We start from the raw sequence: 22,119 nt of genomic DNA, 5'->3' as shown, positions 1-22,119 counted from the left end.
TGGCACACAACAACAAAATCTTTATATAAGTTTTATATTTTATATATATATATATATTTCAAAAATTTCAATAATATTCTAATATACAGAGGAGTAAGACATGCTAGCTCGCTGACATGCTAGCTAACTTAAGCAGACTCCTGGATGTCACTTTGTCTGTGTTTGACTAACATTAGCTTCATATATTTTATGATAAAATAATTCTGTTGTTTTACTTCAGAACTTTTACAGAAATTCGCCTAATGTTAGCTAGCTGACGACATAAACTCACACTAGGTTTTAAATTTCACAAAACATGTGCAATAGTTAGACTAACATTAGCTAGCTGGCTTGGCTACTCTCTTTGATTGCATGTTATAGTCGTTAGCCTAATCTTAGCGAACTTTCAAGAGAACTTTGTGAAGTAAACAATGTGATAGTTTTAACTTTAGTTAGCTTGTTAGCAAACTTAGTTGCTGGTTTTGATCCCACGTTAGCATAATGTTAGCTAGGATGAAGAGAGCCTTTTTGACTAAACAAACTATTCTTGTTGAGCAGGCTAACTAAAATAGTTTAGCTTAACTGAGTTGTTGTTTTGGTTACATGTATTCATTAGTGAGCTTAGTAGTGATACATGATCAAATATATACGTTATAAACTGTAGATTCAGAATATTACTATAATTTTTGGTCGTTTTTTGACGTATGTAAAGAAAATGTGCTACACACACACACACACACACACACACACACACACACACACACACACACACACACACACACACAGAGTACTGTATGATTAATAACTTTACAAGTTTAACAGACTCCTCTCTCTCTCTCTCTCTCTCTCTCTCTCTCTCTCTCTCGGCCTCCAGTGACTGGATCTGTTTCTTTTCTTGGCTCGTGTGAGAGTAGGGGGTCTCAGATTTTTCTACTGCCTCCTCATCATTGCCATCATCATCTGTTCCTACACACACACACACACACACACACACACACACACACACACACACACACACACACACACACACATGTTCTGTCAAATAGGCAGATATGTTTCAGAGCTTTTCAAACACACTTCTCTAATAGCATTATGGAAGAACAGCCTATAGCACATTCTCCCATTCTCTGTCTCACACACACACACACACACACACACACACACACACACACACACACACACACACACACACACACTCCTCCACACACACACTCCCACACATGACGCACAAAGCAGGAGGATGTTGTCCCATATGGAGGATGTTAGATGGGCCGAGCATTAAGGAGGAGAGGACGCAGTGTTTATCTAACACTGTCCAAGGACAGCTCCTATCGGCCTGTCCAATAACACACACACCCTCAATCACACACACACACACACACACACACACACACACACACACACACACACACACACACACACACAATCATTCTCTCTCTCTCTCTCTCTCTCTCTCTCTCTCTCTCTCACACGCACATGCACACACACCCTCAATCATTCTCTCTCTCTCTCTCTCTCTCTCTCTCTCTCTCTCTCTCTCTCTCACACTCACACGCACACACACACTCAATCATTCTCTCTCTCTCTCTCTCGCTCTCTCTCTCTCACACACTCACACGCACACACACCCTCAATCATTCTCTCTCTCTCTCTCTCTCTCACACACACACCCTCAATCTCTCTCTCTCTCTCTCTCTCTCTCTCTCTCTCTCTCTCACACACTCACACGCACACACACCCTCAATCATTCTCTCTCTCTCTCTCTCACACACACACCCTCAATCACTCTCTCTCTCTCTCTCTCTCTCTCTCTCTCTCTCTCTCACACACACACACACACACGCACCCTCAATCATTCATACACACACGCACACAATTTTTTTTTCTAATGTTTTAAGTGTTTAGCTCTTTTACAGTTTTTTTCAATTGCTTACACACAAAACCTTTATATATTACACTATTTCTAAACTCTGTCACTCAAACTTCACAAGTCCACCTCAAATCAGAGGACGACGAGGAGTTCGGGTTCGTGGAGGACGCTTTGGAAGGGGAGCAGGAAGAGGACAAGGACGAGTTGAAGGAGGAAGGGACGAAGAACCAAGAAGAATAGTCTCTGATGAGATTAGGGCTACTCTGATTGATCACGTGATCAATCATGGGTTGACCATGAGAGAGGCTGGACTCAGAGTCCAGCCCAACTTGAGTCGATTTACAGTGGCGGCCATAATTCGAACTTTTCGAAATGAGAACAGGTATGCAACAATCAACAGTACTGTAATGTACGTGTAATAGCCATTCCTGCATAGCTGTAAAATACATGTATACTATTGTAGCTCCAAGCATCCATTTTACTGCACTACACTGTACACAGGGCAGTACAACCTTGACTTTATACAGCACTCTTACAGTACTACTGTATTTCTGAATTTTCTAGAGTGGAAAGACAACAGCATCATGGAGGACGAGGTCGTATATTTTCACAAGAGCAGGAGACTGCAATTGTGAATATGTTTTTGGCAAATAATGCCATTAGAATCCGTGAGATTCAAAATCATATTTTGGAAGACATCACCATATTCAACAATATTGATGCTGTTAGTCTATCTACGACACATCAGGTCCTCCAGAGGAATCAGTTATGGATGAAGCAGCTGTACAGGGTCCCATTTGAAAGGAACTGTGGCAGAGTCAAGAACCTGCGGCGTGACTATGTGGAGGTATGTACATAGCACTGCCAGTACATCAGACTTTCACCTGCTGAGACAGACTATTGTATTGTGCGTATCCTAATCTATTCTTTTGTCCAATACAGAGAATTTTGGAGATGGATGCCCACCCCATCCTCCATGAATACATTTATGTGGATGAGGTGGGATTCAACCTCACAAAGTCAAGACGGAGGGGGAGAAACATTATTGGACAGAGGGCAATTGTCAATGTCCCAGGCCAACGTGGAGGAAATGTCACCATGTGTGCCGCCTTAACACAGAATGGTGTCCTGCACCACCATGCAACACTTGGCCCCTATAACACTGGCCATATCCTAACATTTCTGGACAATATTCATGATATTCTTGCTCCAAAGGAAGAGAATCCAGAACAGGCAAGATTTGTGGTTATATGGGATAATGTCAGTTTTCATCGCTCCCAGCTGGTCCAAAATTGGTTTGTCAACCATCCCCATTTTTCTGTTGTCAACCTGCCTCCATATTCACCATTTCTTAACCCGATCGAAGAATTCTTCTCAACATGGCGTTGGAAAGTGTATGATCATCGTCCCTATGCCCGCCTTACACTTCTCCAGGCAATGGAGGAAGCATGTGGTGACACTGATGCTGCTTCTATCCAAGGTTGGATACGCCACACAAGACAATTCTTTCCTTGATGTTTGGCAAGAGAAAATATAGCATGCGATGTTGATGAAATATTGTGGCCAGACCCAGCCCGGAGGAGAGCTTGATCCTAAATACACACCCAACTTGCTCTCCCCATCAACACACACACACACACACACACACACACACACACACACACACACACACACACACACACACACTTTTTCATACATGTCTATTTTTTGGTTGCTGTATCACCATATGTGGTGGTTGGTGTACTTTGCTTTCTTTTTTCTTATATGCTGTACAATACTGCGTTCACAACAGCAACCGATTTATTCAGAAAATTTAATATTTTTGGTTCCAATATTGCTTGTGTTGACTTCTATTTGCATAATACTGCATTTTCATTCTTGTATGGCAATATATAAAAAAAACCCATAAAAACAAAAGAGCTTTAGATTTAGAGCAACAGTGTGTAAATGGGGCGGCACGGTGGTGTAGTGGTTAGCGCTGTCGCCTCACAGCAAGAAGGTCCGGGTTTGAGCCCTGTGGCCGGCGAGGGCCTTTCTGTGTGGAGTTTGCATGTTCTCCCCGTGTCCGCGTGGGTTTCCTCCGGGTGCTCCGGTTTCCCCCACAGTCCAAAGACATGCAGGTTAGGTTAACTGGTGGCTCTAAATTGAGTGTAGGTGTGAATGTGAGTGTGAATGGTTGTCTGTGTCTATGTGTCAGCCCTGTGATGACCTGGTGACTTGTCCAGGGTGAACCCCGCCTTTCGCCCGTAGTCAGCTGGGATAGGCTCCAGCTTGCCTGCGACCCTGTAGAAGGATAAAGCGGCTAGAGATAATGAGATGAGATGAGTGTGTAAATGATATACACACGTCTGTGATACTATGGGAAATGTGTTTATGATGTGAGACAAATGCTTGCTTTTGAGGTGTGTTTAGAATATTCTGAATACTGTGTTTCATTTCGCAGGAGATAGGGCGCTTTTTGCATTTTGTGTGAGCAATAGTTGGATTTGTGTGTAAAGTTTTGAGAAACAGACACAGAGCTTTGAAAATGTGTGTAAGCAGTTGAAAATAACTGTAAGTTTAGATCCATCAGTGGCCACAGCTCCAGTGTGTGTTCACCACTTACACGTCCTTATCGCAACTCTCACTAGTCGCGAGCCGATGCTAGTTATCTGGATTTACAGTCACTTTCCTTTTGAAGAAAACATTACATTTTCCAATTAAGAACAAAAGTGTGTTTACTCGGTATAAGGACAGATACATGATCTATCTGCTTCGAATTCTGCGTATGTAGCTGCTCAAATGAAAAGATGTTAGCATTAGCATGAGCAGTATAGCGCACAGTTTGTGCATTGTGATTGTAAGTAAAATGGCTGTCTTCTCCTTGAAGCACTGATTCAGTGTAATCTTTTTTTTTTTTTAATTAATGCTCATTTGCTGTTGATTGACACCACTGGAGGCAACTTTTCTACTATTTTATTACCGTTTCTTAAGAAACCTGGCTACCATTTTGACTATGGGTTTTATACAAACAGAAGAGTACACAACTTTAACTGAACACAAACACTTATAGTATTGTTAGCTTGGTTAATTAGTTGGCTAATGTTAGCACAGTGCTGTCTTAGCTTAGCTAATGTGGCTAAGATATTATATTTTGTATGAACTTAAAAAAAAAACCCACTGGCCGTAACGTATGATCAGATTTGTGATTTGCTGATTAAATGTAATATAAGCTCCACCCTTATTTGACCCAGGGATTTCTGATGGTCTGACGCACGCACGGACGCACGCACACACACACACACACACAAAAAAAAAAAAAAAAGACATACAAAAGAGATTACGAGGAATGTCATCATGCTGGCGGCCTTTTAATTTGGGAATCTGTGGACACTGTGAAAGCCAAAACACAGAGGCGTGTGTGTGTGTGTGTCAGGCTGCTGTCAGTGTGTGATTTATGGCTGTGAGACTCGCAGCAGTCCTCGCTGCCAGTTCAGTATTGTTACATCTGACATCTAATGGGGCCTGACGTGCCTTCAAGAGCAGCACTTAACACAGGCTTCCATCTCCGGCCGTCACTCAGCCCCGCCCCTCCTTCCCTCTCGCTTTCTCTCTCTCTCTCACACACACACATCACTGTCGCTAAAGCACTCTCGTCCCCCTCTCGCCTGTCGCTCTAAGTCCTATTTATTCTCCACATGAGCTGTCTGAGAGAGACGGATCTCTCACAGGGAACCACAGCAGCCATGGAGAGTTTGTCAGGCCAGTGGGCGTGTCTGTATTTGAGACAGATGGGCGTGTCTCTGAGCCCATATATGAACTCAAACTCATGCCTTTTTAGGCACCCATCTGTAACTCAAAAGTGGTAGTGGTGGTGCTTTTCCTCAGTCAAATTAGCTCAATATAGCCGGATAATTTGCATTAGCAGCTTGGAAACCTTCTAAGAAAATCATGTCAAGTTGGCTTTCATGATTCTTAGCTTAGCAGTGAACATGCTAATCAGTGACGCAATGAAAAATCTTCTAAATTATAATTAGCCTAGCTAGCAAACCTCTTGTTGAACTAGCTAACATGTAGCCTTTGTGTTCCAAATACGGACAACATCGAGGCACAGTGACATCATAAACAAGACAAAACAACTGAGAATATCAATGTTTACCTCAGTTTTATTGGTAAATTATACACAGCGAATTACACAATTAGCATCGGGCGTGAACAGAACCGCCATACTGAAAAATAACAATGTTGTATCCAAATCATGAATGCCGAACCGTGTGAAAATATTTGATGCTTTCAAATGGGACAGTGAAAGATTTCTCTGGAAAGCAAATAGTTTATCATTTAAGCCACTAGCACATCATTGCTAATGTTTTCTACAGACAGGATAAAGATGCAGTGATGATAAAAATAAAGAGATGAAACAATTAGCTAAATCGTTATTTAGCTCAGTTTTGTTGGCAGGTTACAATGAAAAAAGACTTCTTGCTGGTGAGCGTATGTCAGATTAGCAATTTATCTTGCTAGTATGTTTCTATAGATATTTTATACAGACAGGGTAAAGACACAGTGACAGCGGAAACAAGATGAAACAACAGGGAAGGAATATCAATATTTATTGATAAATAGCAGTTTTATTGGTTAAAAAAAGCAAAGAAAAATACTTTTTTCTGATATTTGAGTGAAAATTTGGTGTTTACTAGCGCAATGTAAAAGCACACTGACACACACTCAGCAGCCACTTTAATAGGAACTCATTCTTGGTTCTAAGATTCCTAGGGGCGGCACGGTGGTGTAGTGGTTAGCGCTGTTACCTCACAGCAAGAAGTTTCCAGGTTCGAGGCCGGCGAGGGCCTTTCTGTGTGGAGTTTGCATGTTCTCCCCGTGTCTGTGTGGGTTTCCTCTGGGTGCTCCGGTTTCCCCCACAGTCCAAAGACATGCAGTAGGTTAACGTGGGGTGGCCTTGGGCTGAGGTGCCCTTGAGCAACGTACTGCTCCCCAGGCGCTCTGGTGTGGCTGCCCACTGCTCTGAGTGTCTGTGCGTGTGTTCACTGCTTCAGATGGGTTAAATGCAGAGGATGAATTTCACTGTGCTTGAAGTGTGCATGTGACGAATAAAGGTTTCTTCTTCTTGGCTGCAGGAGTGGAACCCAGTGTGTTCTTCTGTTTTCTGTTGCATGCTGAGATGCTTTTCTGCTCACTATGGTTGTAAAGAGTGATTATATGAGTTACTATATCCTTCCTGGCAAAAAAGTTTGAATCAATCTGTCCATTTCCCTCTGACCCTCTCTTATCAACAAGGCGTTCGTATCCACCCATAGAACTGTCGCTCACTCACTCAGTGTTTGGTTTTTTTGTTTTCTGCACCATTCTGTGTAAACTCTAGAGACTGTTGTGTGTGAAAACCCCAGGAGATCAGCAGTTTCTGAAATACTCAAACCGGTCCATCTGGCTCAAACCAACACCCATACCACAGTGATAGAAAGTCACACTGTGAGATCACAGTTTTTCCCGTTCTGATGTTTGAACATTGTGAACATTAACTGAAGCTCTTGATTTGTATCTGTGGGATTTGATGCATCGTGCTGCTTTCGAGGGATCGGTTGATTAGAGAACTGCAGGTGTATGGGTGTTTCTAATAAAGTGGCCAGTGAGTGTAGGATATGACACAAAATATCAACATAAAATATCAATATCAACCTCAGTTTTACTGGTAAATAAGAAAGAAAAAGACTCCTTGCTGTTATTTCAGTGGAGATTAGGCAGGTAGAACATAGACACTAGTCAAGGACGACGACCAGGAACAGTGTACAGGGACAGTGTACAGGGATGATGACCAGGGACAGTGTACAGGGACGATGACTAGGGACAGTGTACAGGGACGATGACTAGGGACAGTGTACAGGGACGATGACCAGGGACAGTGTACCGGGACGATGACTAGAGGCAGTGTACAGGGACGATGACCAGGGACAGTGTACCGGGACGATGACCAGGGACAATGTACTGGGACAGTGTACAGGGACAGTGTACAGGAACGATGACCAGGGACAGTGTACAGGGACGATGACTAGGGACAGTGTACAGGGATGATGACTAGGGGCAGTGTACAGGGACGATGACCAGGGACAGTGTACCGGGACGATGACTAGGGGCAGTGTACAGGGACGATGACCAGGGACAGTGTACCGGGACGATGACCAGGAACAGTGTACAGGGACAGTGTACAGGGACGATGACCAGGGACAGTGTACAGGGACGATGACTAGGGGCAGTGTACAGGGACGATGACCAGGGACAGTGTACCGGGATGATGACTAGGGGCAGTGTACAGGGACGATGACCAGGGACAGTGTACCGGGACGATGACCAGGAACAGTGTACAGGGACAGTGTACAGGGACGATGACCAGGGACAGTGTACAGGGACGATGACTAGGGGCAGTGTACAGGGACGATGACCAGTGACAGTGTACCGGGATGATGACTAGGGGCAGTATACAGGGACGATGACCAGGGACAGTGTACAGGGACGATGACTGGGGGCAGTGTTCAGGGACGATGACCAGGGACAGTGTACTGGGACAGTGTACAGGGACGATGACTAGGGACAGCGTGCAGGGATGATGACCAGGGACAGTGTACGGGGACAGTGTACAGGGACGATGACTAGGGACAGTGTACAGGGACGATGACTAGGGACAGTGTACAGGGATGATGACCAGGGACAGTGTACCGGGATGATGACTAGGGGCAGTGTACAGGGACGATGACCAGGGACAGTGTACAGGGACGATGACTGGGGGCAGTGTACAGGGACGATGACCAGGGACAGTGTACGGGGACAGTGTACAGGGACGATGACTAGGGACAGTGTACAGGGATGATGACCAGGGACAGTGTACGGGGACAGTGTACAGGGACAAAGACTAGGGACAGTGTATAGGGATGATGACCAGGGACAGTGTACAGGGACAGCGTACAGGGATGATGACCAGGGACAGTGTACTGGGACAGTGCGACGTTCCACCTTTAACTGCATTTGGTTTTCTCTGTATTGAGAAATGTCAGCGTCATGAAAGCAGTCAACACTTTCAAATATCTGGCTTTTGTCAAGTCAGTCTCATGCAGAGGAGGAACACAGGACCCTACTTTCTATTTTTTTCCTTTCTTTTCCTTTCTCTATCACTCTTTCACTCTGATTCGACATGACTGTGCCAGTTACAAAACCATAAACACGAAGGCAAAATGCTCGAGAGCAGAGTGACCTTGCTTTGGCAACTCATCACCTCGGCTCATTCACTCCCACGTGGCCATGATTGTTTTGAAACAGGAAAAGGGTCTCGCCGTGAAAAACTGGGGCCAATGAGAGTAATGCAGGTCGAGAGCTCTTTGGTTCCGCTTTCTTGCCTCCTTGTCTTGAGTTTCTGTTCGGCAAACCGACCAATTCGGTCAGGACCCTTCTCTGTAATCACGAGCAGCGTCTCGGCGTGCCCGCTTCGCTGTCAGACGTGATTAATGGCGCCCGGCCCCTGGCGCGCCTCGCCTTGCCAGCCCCACAGATCTTCCCCTGATACTTAATGAACTCTGACAAACTTCTTTTCTCTCATTGTGTTCCGCCAAGTCTTCTCTCTCTCTCTCTCTCTCTCTCTCTCTTGCTTTGTTTAAAGGTGCTCAACATAAATTTACCACCACGGCACCAAAGAGCAGGTCATGCAGGGATCTCATGTTTCTGCTGTTGTCAGGTTGAGGGAGGTTAAGCTTTACAATGGAAACACGGCCAACGTTGTTGGCAGTTCAGCTGATTCCAGGCTGGTAGGAATGTAGGCCAGTTCTGTAATGGATGTTTAACATAAAACACTTTATTTCTGGTTCAAGGAGATCTGATTTAGATTATAGAAATACCAAAGTACTGTTTTAGATGAGCCATGCAACAATGCTTATGATATTTAATAGAATTTTACATTTCTCAATGTTTTAGCAAAAAGGACACTGAGCACGTGCTCAAAACCAGGAAGGAATTTCATTCCAGGAAAGCAAAAGCATTTTGCCACCATTTTACATATCCGGAACGGAATGATGTGACGTGAGACTTTGGTTTTATGTCTCCGGATTTAACTGGGTTGTGAAAACAAAACATGAATAACTTTATTTCCTGGCATACTTTTACTGTGCCACTTTCTTGATCAATCAGCGATGATCACAAATGCATCATCTAACCATTGCCAAACATTTGCCGAAAATTCATGAACCCTTCACCCAACCAATTATGAACCTCAGCAAAGGATCGATGTAAATGCACTTTTCATATCTTGGCAAAGGTTCAGCTACACCTCACCGCTGTGTTGCAGATATGGATTTGACACAAATACATCCCAAGAGGCTTAGTGAAGGTTCCCCGAGCTTTGGGAAGTATTCCCAAACCCATCTGTGAGTATTCATTGCTTAGTTTGCTGATGAAAACATCTCCACCAAATTTCAAAGCATGCATTGAAACTTTTCGTGCTGTTTTTGGTCACTTACAAGGTGGAGATGCACCAAAATCAACTCATGAAGCTTGGAGAACTTTTGCCGTGCATCACACGATTGGTGGCGATGCTACCGATTAGTCATTGTCAAGTATTCGCAAGCCCATCGTGAGCTGTAGTGTGAGCAGGGCCTTAAAGACTCTATAAATGTACAGCTTCTCTTCATAATGATTTATGAGGATATGAAGAGGCATTTGGGGCGTGGCTATAAAAATGACTGACAAGAAGCCAATCCAAATACCAACAAACTTTCCTGACTGGAAGGCAGGTTTCCAAACTGTTCTGAGACAGTGGCTTAAACTATTGTTTATTATCATTTGGACATCATTTTCCATGTTATTTGTCCTAGGAGGAAATTAAAAATATTGATGATTGCACTTTTAAGTGTAATGATTGTAATTTGGGGGTGGCATGGTGGTGTAGTGGTTCGCACTGTCGTCTCACAGCAAGAAGGTCCGGGTTCGAGCCCCGTGGCCGGTGAGGGCCTTTCTGTGCGGAGTTTGCATGTTCTCCCCGTGTCCGCGTGGGTTTCCTCCGGGTGCTCCGGTTTCCCCCACAGTCCAAAGATATGCAGGTTAGGTTAACTGGTGACTCTAAATTGAGCGTAGGTGTGAATGTGAGTGTGAATGGTTGTCTGTGTCTCTGTGTCAGCCCTGTGATGACCTGGCGACTTGTCCAGGGTGAACCCCGCCTTTCGCCCGTAGTCAGCTGGGATAGGCTCCAGCTCGCCTGCGACCCTGCACAGGATAAGCGGCTACAGATAACGGATGGATGGATTGTAATTAGATTAGATTAGATTAGATTAGATTAGATTAGATTAGATTAGATTAGATTAGATTCACTTTATTCATCCCACATCGGGGAAATTCACGTGTTACAGTAGCAAGAAAATGTCAAACAGGTAACAAATAAAACTGAAATAAAAATTAGACAAACGAAGGATTAAATACAGAGGGCTATTTACATTATCTACCGAGAAAAAGTATAGAAAAATTGCCTTATTGAGATGCTCGGAAAAATTGCACATTACAGGTAGACTCTGTATATATACACACATATGTACATAAATAATATATATATATATATATATATATATATATAATATAAGTGGCAGCACGGTGGTGTAGTGGTTAGCGCTGTCGCCTCACAGCAAGAAGGTCCTGGGTTCGAGCCCCGTGGCCGGCGAGGGCCTTTCTGTGCGGAGTTTGCATGTTCTCCCCGTGTCCGCGTGGGTTTCCTCCGGGTGCTCCGGTTTCCCCCACAGTCCAAAGACATGCAGGTTAGGTTAACTGGTGACTCTAAATTGAGCGTAGGTGTGAATGTGAGTGTGAATGGTTGTCTGTGTCTATGTGTCAGCCCTGTGATGACCTGGCGACTTGTCCAGGGTGTACCCCGCCTTTCGCCCGTAGTCAGCTGGGATAGGATCCAGCTTGCCTGCGACCCTGTAGAAGGATAAAGCGGCTAGAGATAATAAGATGAGATGAGATATAAGTATGCATAAAAATAGTTTAAGGCCTATATTATTGCACATAATAATTGCATCGATGAGAGATGGCAGAGGTAGTAGTGCTGAAGTAGTGCAAATATAACGACAAACAGGTTATTGGTGCTACATTACAAGTTGTGGGTGTTCTACAGTCTGACAGCAGTAGGTATGAATGACCTGCGGTATCTCTCCTTCTTACAGTGTGGGTGTAGCAGTCTACTACTAAAAGAGCTGCTTAAAGCCCCCACAGCCTCATGTAGGGGGTGAGAGGGGTTCTCCATGATTGAGGTCAGCTTGGCTAACATCCTCCTCTCACCCACCACCTCAATGGAGTCCAGAGGACAGTCCAAGACTGAGCCAGCCCTTCTGACCAGTTTATTAAGTTTCTTCCTGTCCCTCTCTGAACTTCCACAGCCCCAGCAGACCACAGCGTAGAAAATCACTGATGCTACCACAGAGTCATAAAAAGTCCTAAGCAGTGTCCTGCACACACCAAAAGACCTCAGTCTTCTCAAGAGGTGGAGACGACTTTGGCCCTTAATTTGGGCTTAAAATTAAAAAATAAAAAAACATTTGAGTGAATTCCTGGCACATCCTTAGTGCTCTGAATCCTGATTTTCGTGAATATATAGTATACAACTTTAATATATATTTATCCCCTTTTTGCAACACAAGCTTTATTTTTAATGTGGTACACCATAGTTAAAAAAATATCTCCAAGCTGACAAACTGAACTGAAGAACTGCCATGCTAATGCTAACTTTGACTTTGGCGTCATCTATCGACAAAAGGCGGGAATCGCACGAAGAAGCAGGAAGCAGCGGTAACTTCCGGTGACGAAGGACGTAATTGTGCGTCATGACGCCGTGGAGAGTTTGAGGTGCTCAGGTGTCTGAAGGGGATAATCTGAATTAGCGTGGACAGGTAATACAGCGCTTTGTTCCGGTTCGCTTCAGCTGAACAGCGGATTAGCGGCAGAAATCGTGTTGAATTCGTGTAGAATGTCAAACGGACCGGAATTGAAATGTTTGGGAAAGAAATGTTCTAAGTTGTGAGACTCAAACGAGGTAGCTAGCAATCTGCTAACGTCAAAAAAGCTGGCTAGTTAAGCTAGTTGTTCAGGTAAATTCCACTAGATAGTGTTAATGACGAAGCACTTGGCTTGCTTTCCAAACTTTAACACCAAAAATTATGTATTTGGCTTGGATTTAAAATAACTCTCTTTAGTGCACTAATTAGGAAGTATAGTTTATATCCGGCTCCATATTGGATGTGTAGTGCACTAGATGGGGAGTGTAATCCATATCAGGCTCCATATTGGATGTGTAGTGCACTAGATGGGGAGTGTAATCCATGTCAGGCTCCATATTGGATGTGTAGGGCACTAGATGGGGAGTGTAATCCATGTCAGGCTCCATATTGGATGTGTAGTGCACTAGATGGGGAGTGTAATATCGGGCTCCATATTGGATGTGTAGTGCACTAGATGGGGAGTGTAATATCGGGCTCCATATTGGATGTGTAGTGCACTAGATGGGGAGTGTAATCCATATCAGGCTCCATATTGGATGTGTAGTGCACTAGATGGGGAGTGTAATCCATATCAGGCTCCATATTGGATGTGTAGTGCACTAGATGGGGAGTGTAATCCATATCAGGCTCCATATTGGATGTGTAGTGCACTAGATGGGGAGTGTAATCCATATCAGGCTCCATATTGGATGTGTAGTGCACTAGATGGGGAGTGTAATCCATATCAGGCTCCATATTGGATGTGTAGTGCACTAGATGGGGAGTGTAATATCGGGCTCCATATTGGATGTGTAGTGCACTAGATGGGGAGTGTAATATCGGGCTCCATATTGGATGTGTAGTGCACTAGATGGGGAGTGTAATCCATGTCAGGCTCCATATTGGATGTGTAGTGCACTAGATGGGGAGTGTAATCCATATCAGGCTCCATATTGGATGTGTAGGGCACTAGATGGGGAGTGTAATCCATATCAGGCTCCATATTGGATGTGTAGTGCACTAGATGGGGAGTGTAATATTGGGCTCCATATTGGATGTGTAGTGCACTAGATGGGGAGTGTAATATCGGGCTCCATATTGGATGTATAGTGCACTAGATGGGGAGTGTAATCCATATCAGGCTCCATATTGGATGTGTAGCGCACTAGATGGGGAGTGTAATATCGAGCTCCATATTGGATGTATAGTGCACTAGATGGGGAGTGTAATCCATATCAGGCTCCATATTGGATGTGTAGTGCACTAGATGGGGAGTGTAATCCATATCAGGCTCCATATTGGATGTGTAGTGCACTAGATGGGGAGTGTAATCCATATCAGGCTCCATATTGGATGTGTAGTGCACTAGATGGGGAGCGTAATCCATGTCAGGCTCCATATTGGATGTATAGTGCACTAGATGGGGAGTGTAATCCATGTCAGGCTCCATATTGGATGTATAGTGCACTAGATGGGGAGTGTAATCCATGTCAGGCTCCATATTGGATGTGTAGTGCACTAGTTGGGGAGTGTAATCCATGTCAGACTCCATATTGGATGTGTAGTGCACTAGTTGGGGAGTTTAATCCACGTCAGGCTCCATATTGGATGTGTAGTGCACTAGATGGGGAGTGTAATCCATATCAGGCTCCATATTGGATGTGTAGTGCACTAGATGGGGAGTGTAATATCGGGCTCCATATTGGATGTGTAGTGCACTAGATGGGGAGTGTAATCCATATCAGGCTCCATATTGGATGTGTAGTGCACTAGATGGGGAGCGTAATCCATATCAGGCTCCATATTGGATGTGTAGTGCACTAGATGGGGAGCGTAATCCATGTCAGGCTCCATATTGGATGTATAGTGCACTAGATGGGGAGTGTAATCCATGTCAGGCTCCATATTGGATGTATAGTGCACTAGATGGGGAGTGTAATCCATGTCAGGCTCCATATTGGATGTGTAGTGCACTAGTTGGGGAGTGTAATCCATGTCAGACTCCATATTGGATGTGTAGTGCACTAGTTGGGGAGTTTAATCCACGTCAGGCTCCATATTGGATGTGTAGTGCACTAGATGGGGAGTGTAATCCATATCAGGCTCCATATTGGATGTGTAGTGCACTAGATGGGGAGTGTAATATCGGGCTCCATATTGGATGTGTAGTGCACTAGATGGGGAGCGTAATCCATATCAGGCTCCATATTGGATGTGTAGTGCACTAGATGGGGAGCGTAATCCATATCAGGCTCCATATTGGATGTGTAGTGCACTAGATGGGGAGCGTAATCCATGTCAGGCTCCATATTGGATGTATAGTGCACTAGATGGGGAGTGTAATCCATGTCAGGCTCCATATTGGATGTATAGTGCACTAGATGGGGAGTGTAATCCATGTCAGGCTCCATATTGGATGTGTAGTGCACTAGTTGGGGAGTGTAATCCATGTCAGACTCCATATTGGATGTATAGTGCACTAGATGGGGAGTGTAATCCATGTCAGGCTCCATATTGGATGTGTAGTGCAGTAGATGGGGAGTGTAATCCATGTCAGGCTCCATATTGGATGTGTAGTGCACTAGTTGGGGAGTTTAATCCACGTCAGGCTCCATATTGGATGTGTAGTGCACTAGATGGGGAGTGTAATCCACATCAGGCTCCATATTGGATGTGTAGTGCACTAGTTGGGGAGTTTAATCCCTATCAGGCTCCATGTTGGAGATATAGTGCACGTTTTATTTTATGGCTTCGGATGAGCTGTTGATAGTTCTTTGTATGCAGCCCTCCACACTGTACTGACTTTAAAATGCCAACCACTCACAGTTGCTAGAAATCACCAGAAAATGTTAGGGACACCATCAGTTGTGCACCGTAGTGTCATTGGATATTTTGGCCTTTTAATCACAATACACCTCCTGCTAAGGCAGGCCCACCACAGGCTGATCAGACTTGGGTGTGTGTCCTGAACATTTTGGGGTCCTTCCTTCTGATCCACAACCACTGGCTGCAGCGTTTCTTTTATTGTCTGACGCGGGGTTTGTGCTTGAATCCCTGGCTCTTTGATTGACCTGACGGTAGATGTTGCAATAAAGCTTCTACAGCTGACCTTCACTGGCCAAACTATTGTTTTCCAGCCTTGTTGTTCTGCCTCAGCTGCCATCTCTGCATACCGCAGCCTCATCCTCCCAGGGTACTGTCAGCTCTGCAAAGCAGACAATGTGCAGGGTGTTGGACCAGATCTGGTCTTAGGGTGGTAGTGGGACTGTAAGCCACTGGCCTACATCAGCTTGCATTTTCCAGTCTTGGGCTCTTTCCAGCTGACCAGTCCTGGTTAGTGGAGGAGGCCCTCTCTGCACTTCTCCTTCTCGGACAAATAGCGTCCTTGGTGCTGTGCTCGAAGCTCTGGGGGGCAGGGTGTTGGTAGCAGTTCCCTTGGTCTCGATTGCTGTTGCCAGGCATTTCAGCACTTCATTGTGCCTCCATGTGTACCTGCCTTGGGAGAGACTCACCTTCCATCCAGTGAGGATGTGTCTGGGGGTAGCTGGAGTTGAGCATAGTGGACAGGATGGATCTTTGTTCAGCCATTGCTGGAGGTTTTTTGGGTGAAGGAAGGACATATGTTGCTCTGAGCAGAAAGCTAATTCTGCTTGCCTCCATCTCCCACAGGTCCTTCCAGCTTATCCTCCTTTTTTCAATCCTTTCCCATTTCATCCACTGTCCCTGTTTTGCTTGTGTGACAGCCATAGCATATCTTGCTGCTTCCTCCTGGCGCTATACTTCCAGGACTACCAACTTCCTCCTTTCTGCTGGGGTTGCCTTGCTCCACAAAGGTCTGCTCTGCCCCAGCTCCAAACCTCCTCTACCTTGTTGGACGTAGCCCACGATGTCAGGGTGTTGGAGCACTGCCTTCGCCTGTTGGACTGCCACTTTTGGAGTCCGTTTCCATCTTGTTAGAGTTGGTCCAATAGCCCATATGGTAGATACTAGATATGGATTATACTCCCTATCAGGCTCCATATTGGATATAGAGTGCACTTGATGATAGATTATAGAACCTATGTATGGCTCCATTTTGGGTATGTAAAGCACTAGAAAGGGTGTTTTAATCTGTATTTTACACCTTGTGTCATCCACATGGTCACCTTCCTGACCATGTAGTGCACTAATGGTCTAGATGCTGTATTTTACACCATACAGTATGTAGTCCTGTTGATTCCTCACTGGACATGTAGTGCACTAACTATGGCTCAGACATCATATTTACACCCTTCATAGTCTACATAAGGGACTATAGGCTTATTGTACAGTGAAATCTCCCTGCTTGCGTGTGTGGTCGTCCTCCTCGGCAGGTCAGGATGACGGCGGCAGCCGTGGTGTCGGTGATCCTGGCTATTGGAGGTGCTGCACTGTTTTCTGCTGTCCACAAGATTGAGGAAGGACACACAGCTGTTTACTACAGGTGACACTCGATTACACGTGCACAAAATAGTCTTTCAGTTAACTATAGCACTTTTATATATACATGCTCACTCTGGCTTAAAGCTACAGCGTCATGTGATGGAGGTATTTTATTAGAATGTTATAATAAAGCATCCTAGTTTCCATCTTCACTCTGAATTAAAGCTAACAATTTTTTTTGTGCATTTACTAATTTTTTTTTTTTTTTGGGGGGGGGGGGTCAGTTTGTTTTTTAATTCACTATTATGGCTTCTTTTCTTTAGTTTTCTTGAACTTGAGTAATTTGTAATAGTAAATGTAACCGATACCCACCGCCTTACTTTCTTAATTGGTTGTTTATAACAGTGCAGGTATAATGTGATGTAAATCACGGCAAAGCTACGTGCTTAGAAAATACAAGAGAATACGACAATGACGACAATCAGAATTTAATTGGTGCAACAATGATTGTGTCCAGCAGATGGTGCTGTAGCCTTAAAGGAGAACTGAAGCCATTTTTAAACTTGCTTTATTTCTTAACGTGGTGTTCAATTCCGTTTTCGGTTTTAGTAACCTTATATCGTGACTCGTATTGGCAACTAATTGCAATTAAATATTATACTTATGGGCCTGTTCAGTTTTTAGCCATGTTGAATTTAGTTTACTTTGTTTGCCTGCTGTGGACCATCGCTTATCCGCGTGATCTTCACGAGACTTGTGAGAGACTTCGGAACGTGAAGTGTCAGCCAGGTGTCAGTGCCGCCATTTTGAAAACTGTTTTCCAAACGAAATATTGCACAAAAACGAGTTTAAATGACGATTACTGCCTACTTTTTTCAAACTTTCCTGATTGCTATCAAAACAACTTCTGGCTTGATTACGTCAGCATTCGAAAGAGGGCACGCACGTCTTTTGACAGCGTTGGCAGATGTTGGTCACTTTGATTTCTGCTGTACGTTTTACTTCCATCCTACGATGTCTCACACAGGTCTCAACGAATCTCGTTTATGGTAATTGCTTTAGCATATGGACTGATATATTACAGAGCATATTTAAAACACTCATAACTTGCTATAGCAGTGACAAAATAGCGATCAGAAATGCATTCCGATATTTAATAAAATGAGAATTTTGATGATAAATTTGCCTTCAGTTCTGCTTTAGCGCGCACATTTTTATTCACTTTGCAAAAATTAGCCAAAGCACAATATACTTTCTCTGCTTATTGTGCCCCCCCCCCCCCCCCCCCCCCCCCCGGTTTTAATCCCAAATCTTTCAGCTCTGTCTTCTTCTGACTGTTCCCGTTAGCAGTCGCCGTAGTGTAGAATGTCCCTCCATCTCCTCCTGTCCTCCGTATCATTTGTCACTCCAACCTTCCTCATAAATCTCATCTTTGCTCTTCCTCTTTTCCTTCTACCTGCAACTCCATCTCTAGCATTCTTTTCTTTTCCCAGTATACCCTGGATCTCTCCTCTATACATGTCCAAACCATCTCAAGCTTATCCTCTCACTTTGTCTCCAAGCCGTCCTACATGTCCCTCTACTGTGGCGCTTTTTTTTTTTCTTCTGTTTAATAATATGGCTCTTGTTGATGATGATAATGTGGCATCTTTTTTTTTTTTTTTTGGGGTGTGTTTTTTTTTTTTTTAATAACATGTTCTCCCCTTTTTTTAATTAGTATATGGCTCTTTTTGTGTTTTTCTTTGAATAAAGTTTATATATAAAAAAAAGGCCCATGTGGGTATTTTATTTTAAGTAACATGACCTTTTTGTTTTTTTTGAATAATCTTATCAAAAAATAATCCTTCAGCTCCATGTAGGAAATACAAATTCAGTTCATATTTAATATAACCTTTACTTTTCACAGCATTACTGTTCACTTTTTCAAAGTCTAAAACTCTTAAACTGTGGTGTAGGATCAATCTGAAGGTTTTGCAATATATACTTAGATATATATCTATCTCTCTCACACACACACACCCAGCCATGCACTCGGCCTGCTTTATCATAAAAACGAAAAAAAAAATCGCTGGCTGGAGAACTTGTGCAGAAATGAAGAAAAAATTTCTTATGCTGTAACCAGAGCTGTGAAAAATCCGCGGAATTCCGCGAATTTGGCCGCCAAAAATATAATTTTAGTAAATCATCTAATTTTGCAATGGGGGGGGTAGGGGTTGTTGTCTACCGACCGCTAGTAGTCTTGTACAGCGAGTGTCACCGAGCCGGCGAGTCTGGGAAAGAGCCTACCGCAAATTGTTCTTTCTGTAACGACATTGTACTTTTTTTGGTATCTTTTTTTCTTTTGTGACAGTGACGGACCAGTTTACGGCATTTGTGCCATGCTTACAAACCATGGCGCGAATCTTGTTCTTTTCGTTTTACCATTGTGCTCTTTAAACACGCTTTCGATATCAACGGTTTTGAAAAGGAGAATTTCGCGGTATGTCCGCGTCACGGAGGGACATCGTTCAGAGGGAGGACGGTGAGACCAACGATGTCAAAAACATTGACGAGGAAAACGGCATCAAAAATCCATGGAATTGGCTATGGCTGGAGTTTAAAGCCGGTAGTGAATATCTCCATGAGCACATACGGAAGATAAAAGAACCGGGGAAAGCTTACTGCATCTTGTGCCATCAGGATGTGAAGTACGGTTCTGGTGGAAGAACACGTTTGGTTGACCATGTTAAAGGAAAAAAACATGCGGAATTGGTGAAATTGAAGCTGTTGAACTATAGATTACCAGGTAGATCATCTTGTTCACATTTATTATTTATGTAGTTTTAACTTGCGTTATTGTTCATAATATCCATTGTTATCATGAATATGTAATGAAAGAGAGACCAAAAGAGCAAGGAAAAGCCGTATAGAAAGTCAGAAAGAAAAGAGTAGGCTTTCTAAGCTGAAGAAACTGCTAACAAAGAAAAGGAAATAAATATAAATATTGACTTGTAAATAGTTGTATATAGTTTTTGACTAGAATCTGTCTAACATGAACAAAGACATTTTGGTATTGAATCAGTTCAAAAACAAGAACATTAGTGACTATTATTTAAAGGGCCCATGGCATGGTGGTTTGATGCTTTAAACGGGCTCGTGGAGGTTTCCGGATGTTCTGTCCGCAGCCTTTCTCGAAATGAACCCTCGGTACGTAGATATAGCCTCCTGGGAGAAAGCCCCATTTCAGAGCTTTTCCCAGTGCGTCGTTTTGCTAATGAGAAGCATGGAGGCGGGGAAGGGTAGAGGGTGGGGGCATGCCATGGGGGGAGGGGCTGCCGTCTGCCTCCCAAGCCGGCCGAGAGCGCTCCTCGTCGGGCACGGCCAGGCGGGCGAATGCCCAGGTCCGTCCGCCCTGTCTAAAAAAAAATAGTACAACTCGAGCCCATGTACCTGGCTAACTGCAGGAAGCGGTTAGCTGCACAGCTAATGTAGCCATTGCTAGGCTAACGCACCGATTTTAAAACACGGCAAAACGACCAGTTATACACTTACTTGTTCGGTGTTTGTGGCTGATGCGGCAGGGATGCTTGGTACGGACCCAGGCTTCAGTGTCAGTTGATGTGCAAAACCTGCCCTGTACTGTACCAAGTTGTGGAAACATTCCTCAGGAAAATGCTTCCGACAAACATACACCGTCTTAGGTAGACTCGACGGCGTATTATTGGAGTAAATAAAATTAAGCCACTGCGTCTTCAGGGGCTCTCCCGTCGGCAGTAAAAACAGACTCCTTTCCGTGTTGTCACATCCATGTACAGCGCAACTTCCATGTTGTGTCTTCTATGGGCTCACTACAAAATGTAGTCATGTGTTCCGCGCATGCGCAGTAGGCTTTGTGCATGCGCAGTAGGCTTGGTAGGACAAACAGCAACTTTTGAGTTGGGCGGGCAATCCATACAGTGGGTGGGAATCCAGAGGGGGGGCGTGGGGATCATCTCCCTTGCTGACGTAGGCAAGGGAAGAGTTTATCAACGCGCCGTTTTGACGCGTCATTCTCAAATGTTGGGCATAGTTTGGTTTACACATTATGAAATTTCTAGCCACTGGGGTGACTCAAGAAGGTCAGAGGAACTCATTTTAACGTTAAAAAACCTCAGAAAGTGAAAATTTCATGCCATGGGACCTTTTAATAGTCAGTCTGGAATTTCCCCCCGGAAAAGACATTATGGTACCCAATGAATTGATACGAATCTACACAAGAATATAAGTGAATTTACAATATGAGGTATGTTATTGATGATATATTTTCATTCTTCAAGTGAACCCTTATCAGTTAAACGGTAAATCAGTTCATATTGTATTATTTCAACATAATAATAACAGTTCAAATTAAATGGCATGGTTGAGAAAATATTTGCTTTCAGGAGATGCTTCAAATCTATCAATATACACAATCTGTTCAGCTTCTGGGGCCCTGCGGCCCCCAGACCCCCTGCTAAAATTGTTTCCTCGGATTTTGTCATTTCTGTTTCACAGTCCTGTGTAACTATAACGGTGTTTAACAGTTCTACCGTAGTTAATGTGGACTTACTGTCAGTAGATTAGATTTATTATTCACAGTGCAATATTAGCGAAAGATTAGACCTCATTCACTCAGTAGCAAGCTTTATTTTTATATTGTGTGTATAATATAAAAAAAATTAATTTATATCCCCCCCCACGCTGAACTTCCATGGGTTTATTTTTTTTTCTTCCTCTCCCTCACTTGACCCCTTAAAAATTGCTCCCTGGTGTGTATGGCTTGATGTCAGGTTAAATGTTTCTCAGCTTTGGAAGCGCCACCGTGATGAAAAGAGGGAGGAAGAAATGCTCCCGCTGCCAGCTGTGCTTCTT

General features: G+C 43.9%; 2 protein-coding genes across 4 annotated transcripts in view; both read left to right on the top strand.

Moving 5' to 3' along the window:
- The first annotated feature begins 2,056 nt into the window (after positions 1-2,056).
- Positions 2,057-3,682, top strand: LOC132872186 (uncharacterized). Its single transcript, XM_060906816.1, has 3 exons — positions 2,057-2,231; positions 2,414-2,696; positions 2,792-3,682. Exons 1-3 carry the CDS (start codon positions 2,146-2,148, stop codon positions 3,362-3,364), a joined length of 942 nt encoding a protein of 313 aa, XP_060762799.1. The 5' UTR covers positions 2,057-2,145; the 3' UTR covers positions 3,365-3,682.
- Positions 3,683-12,692: 9,010 nt separating this feature from the next.
- erlin2 (ER lipid raft associated 2) overlaps positions 12,693-22,119 on the top strand; it is a 63,670-nt gene continuing 54,243 nt past the window's right edge. For all 3 annotated transcript variants that reach the window (XR_009651458.1, XM_060907522.1, XM_060907521.1), the window contains exons 1-2: positions 12,693-12,762; positions 17,202-17,311. Coding sequence is in view for 2 of the 3 variants with exons in the window: in XM_060907522.1 (XP_060763505.1) it covers positions 17,208-17,311 (104 nt within the window). In the remaining variant the exon portion in view is untranslated. The remainder of the gene's footprint in view (positions 12,763-17,201; positions 17,312-22,119) is intronic.

This window comes from Neoarius graeffei, chromosome 24, assembly GCF_027579695.1.
Source record: "Neoarius graeffei isolate fNeoGra1 chromosome 24, fNeoGra1.pri, whole genome shotgun sequence".
NCBI classification, from domain to species: Eukaryota; Metazoa; Chordata; class Actinopteri; order Siluriformes; family Ariidae; genus Neoarius; species Neoarius graeffei.
Note: the sequence above shows the minus strand (reverse complement) of the source record. Positions and strands in the feature narration are given on the sequence as shown.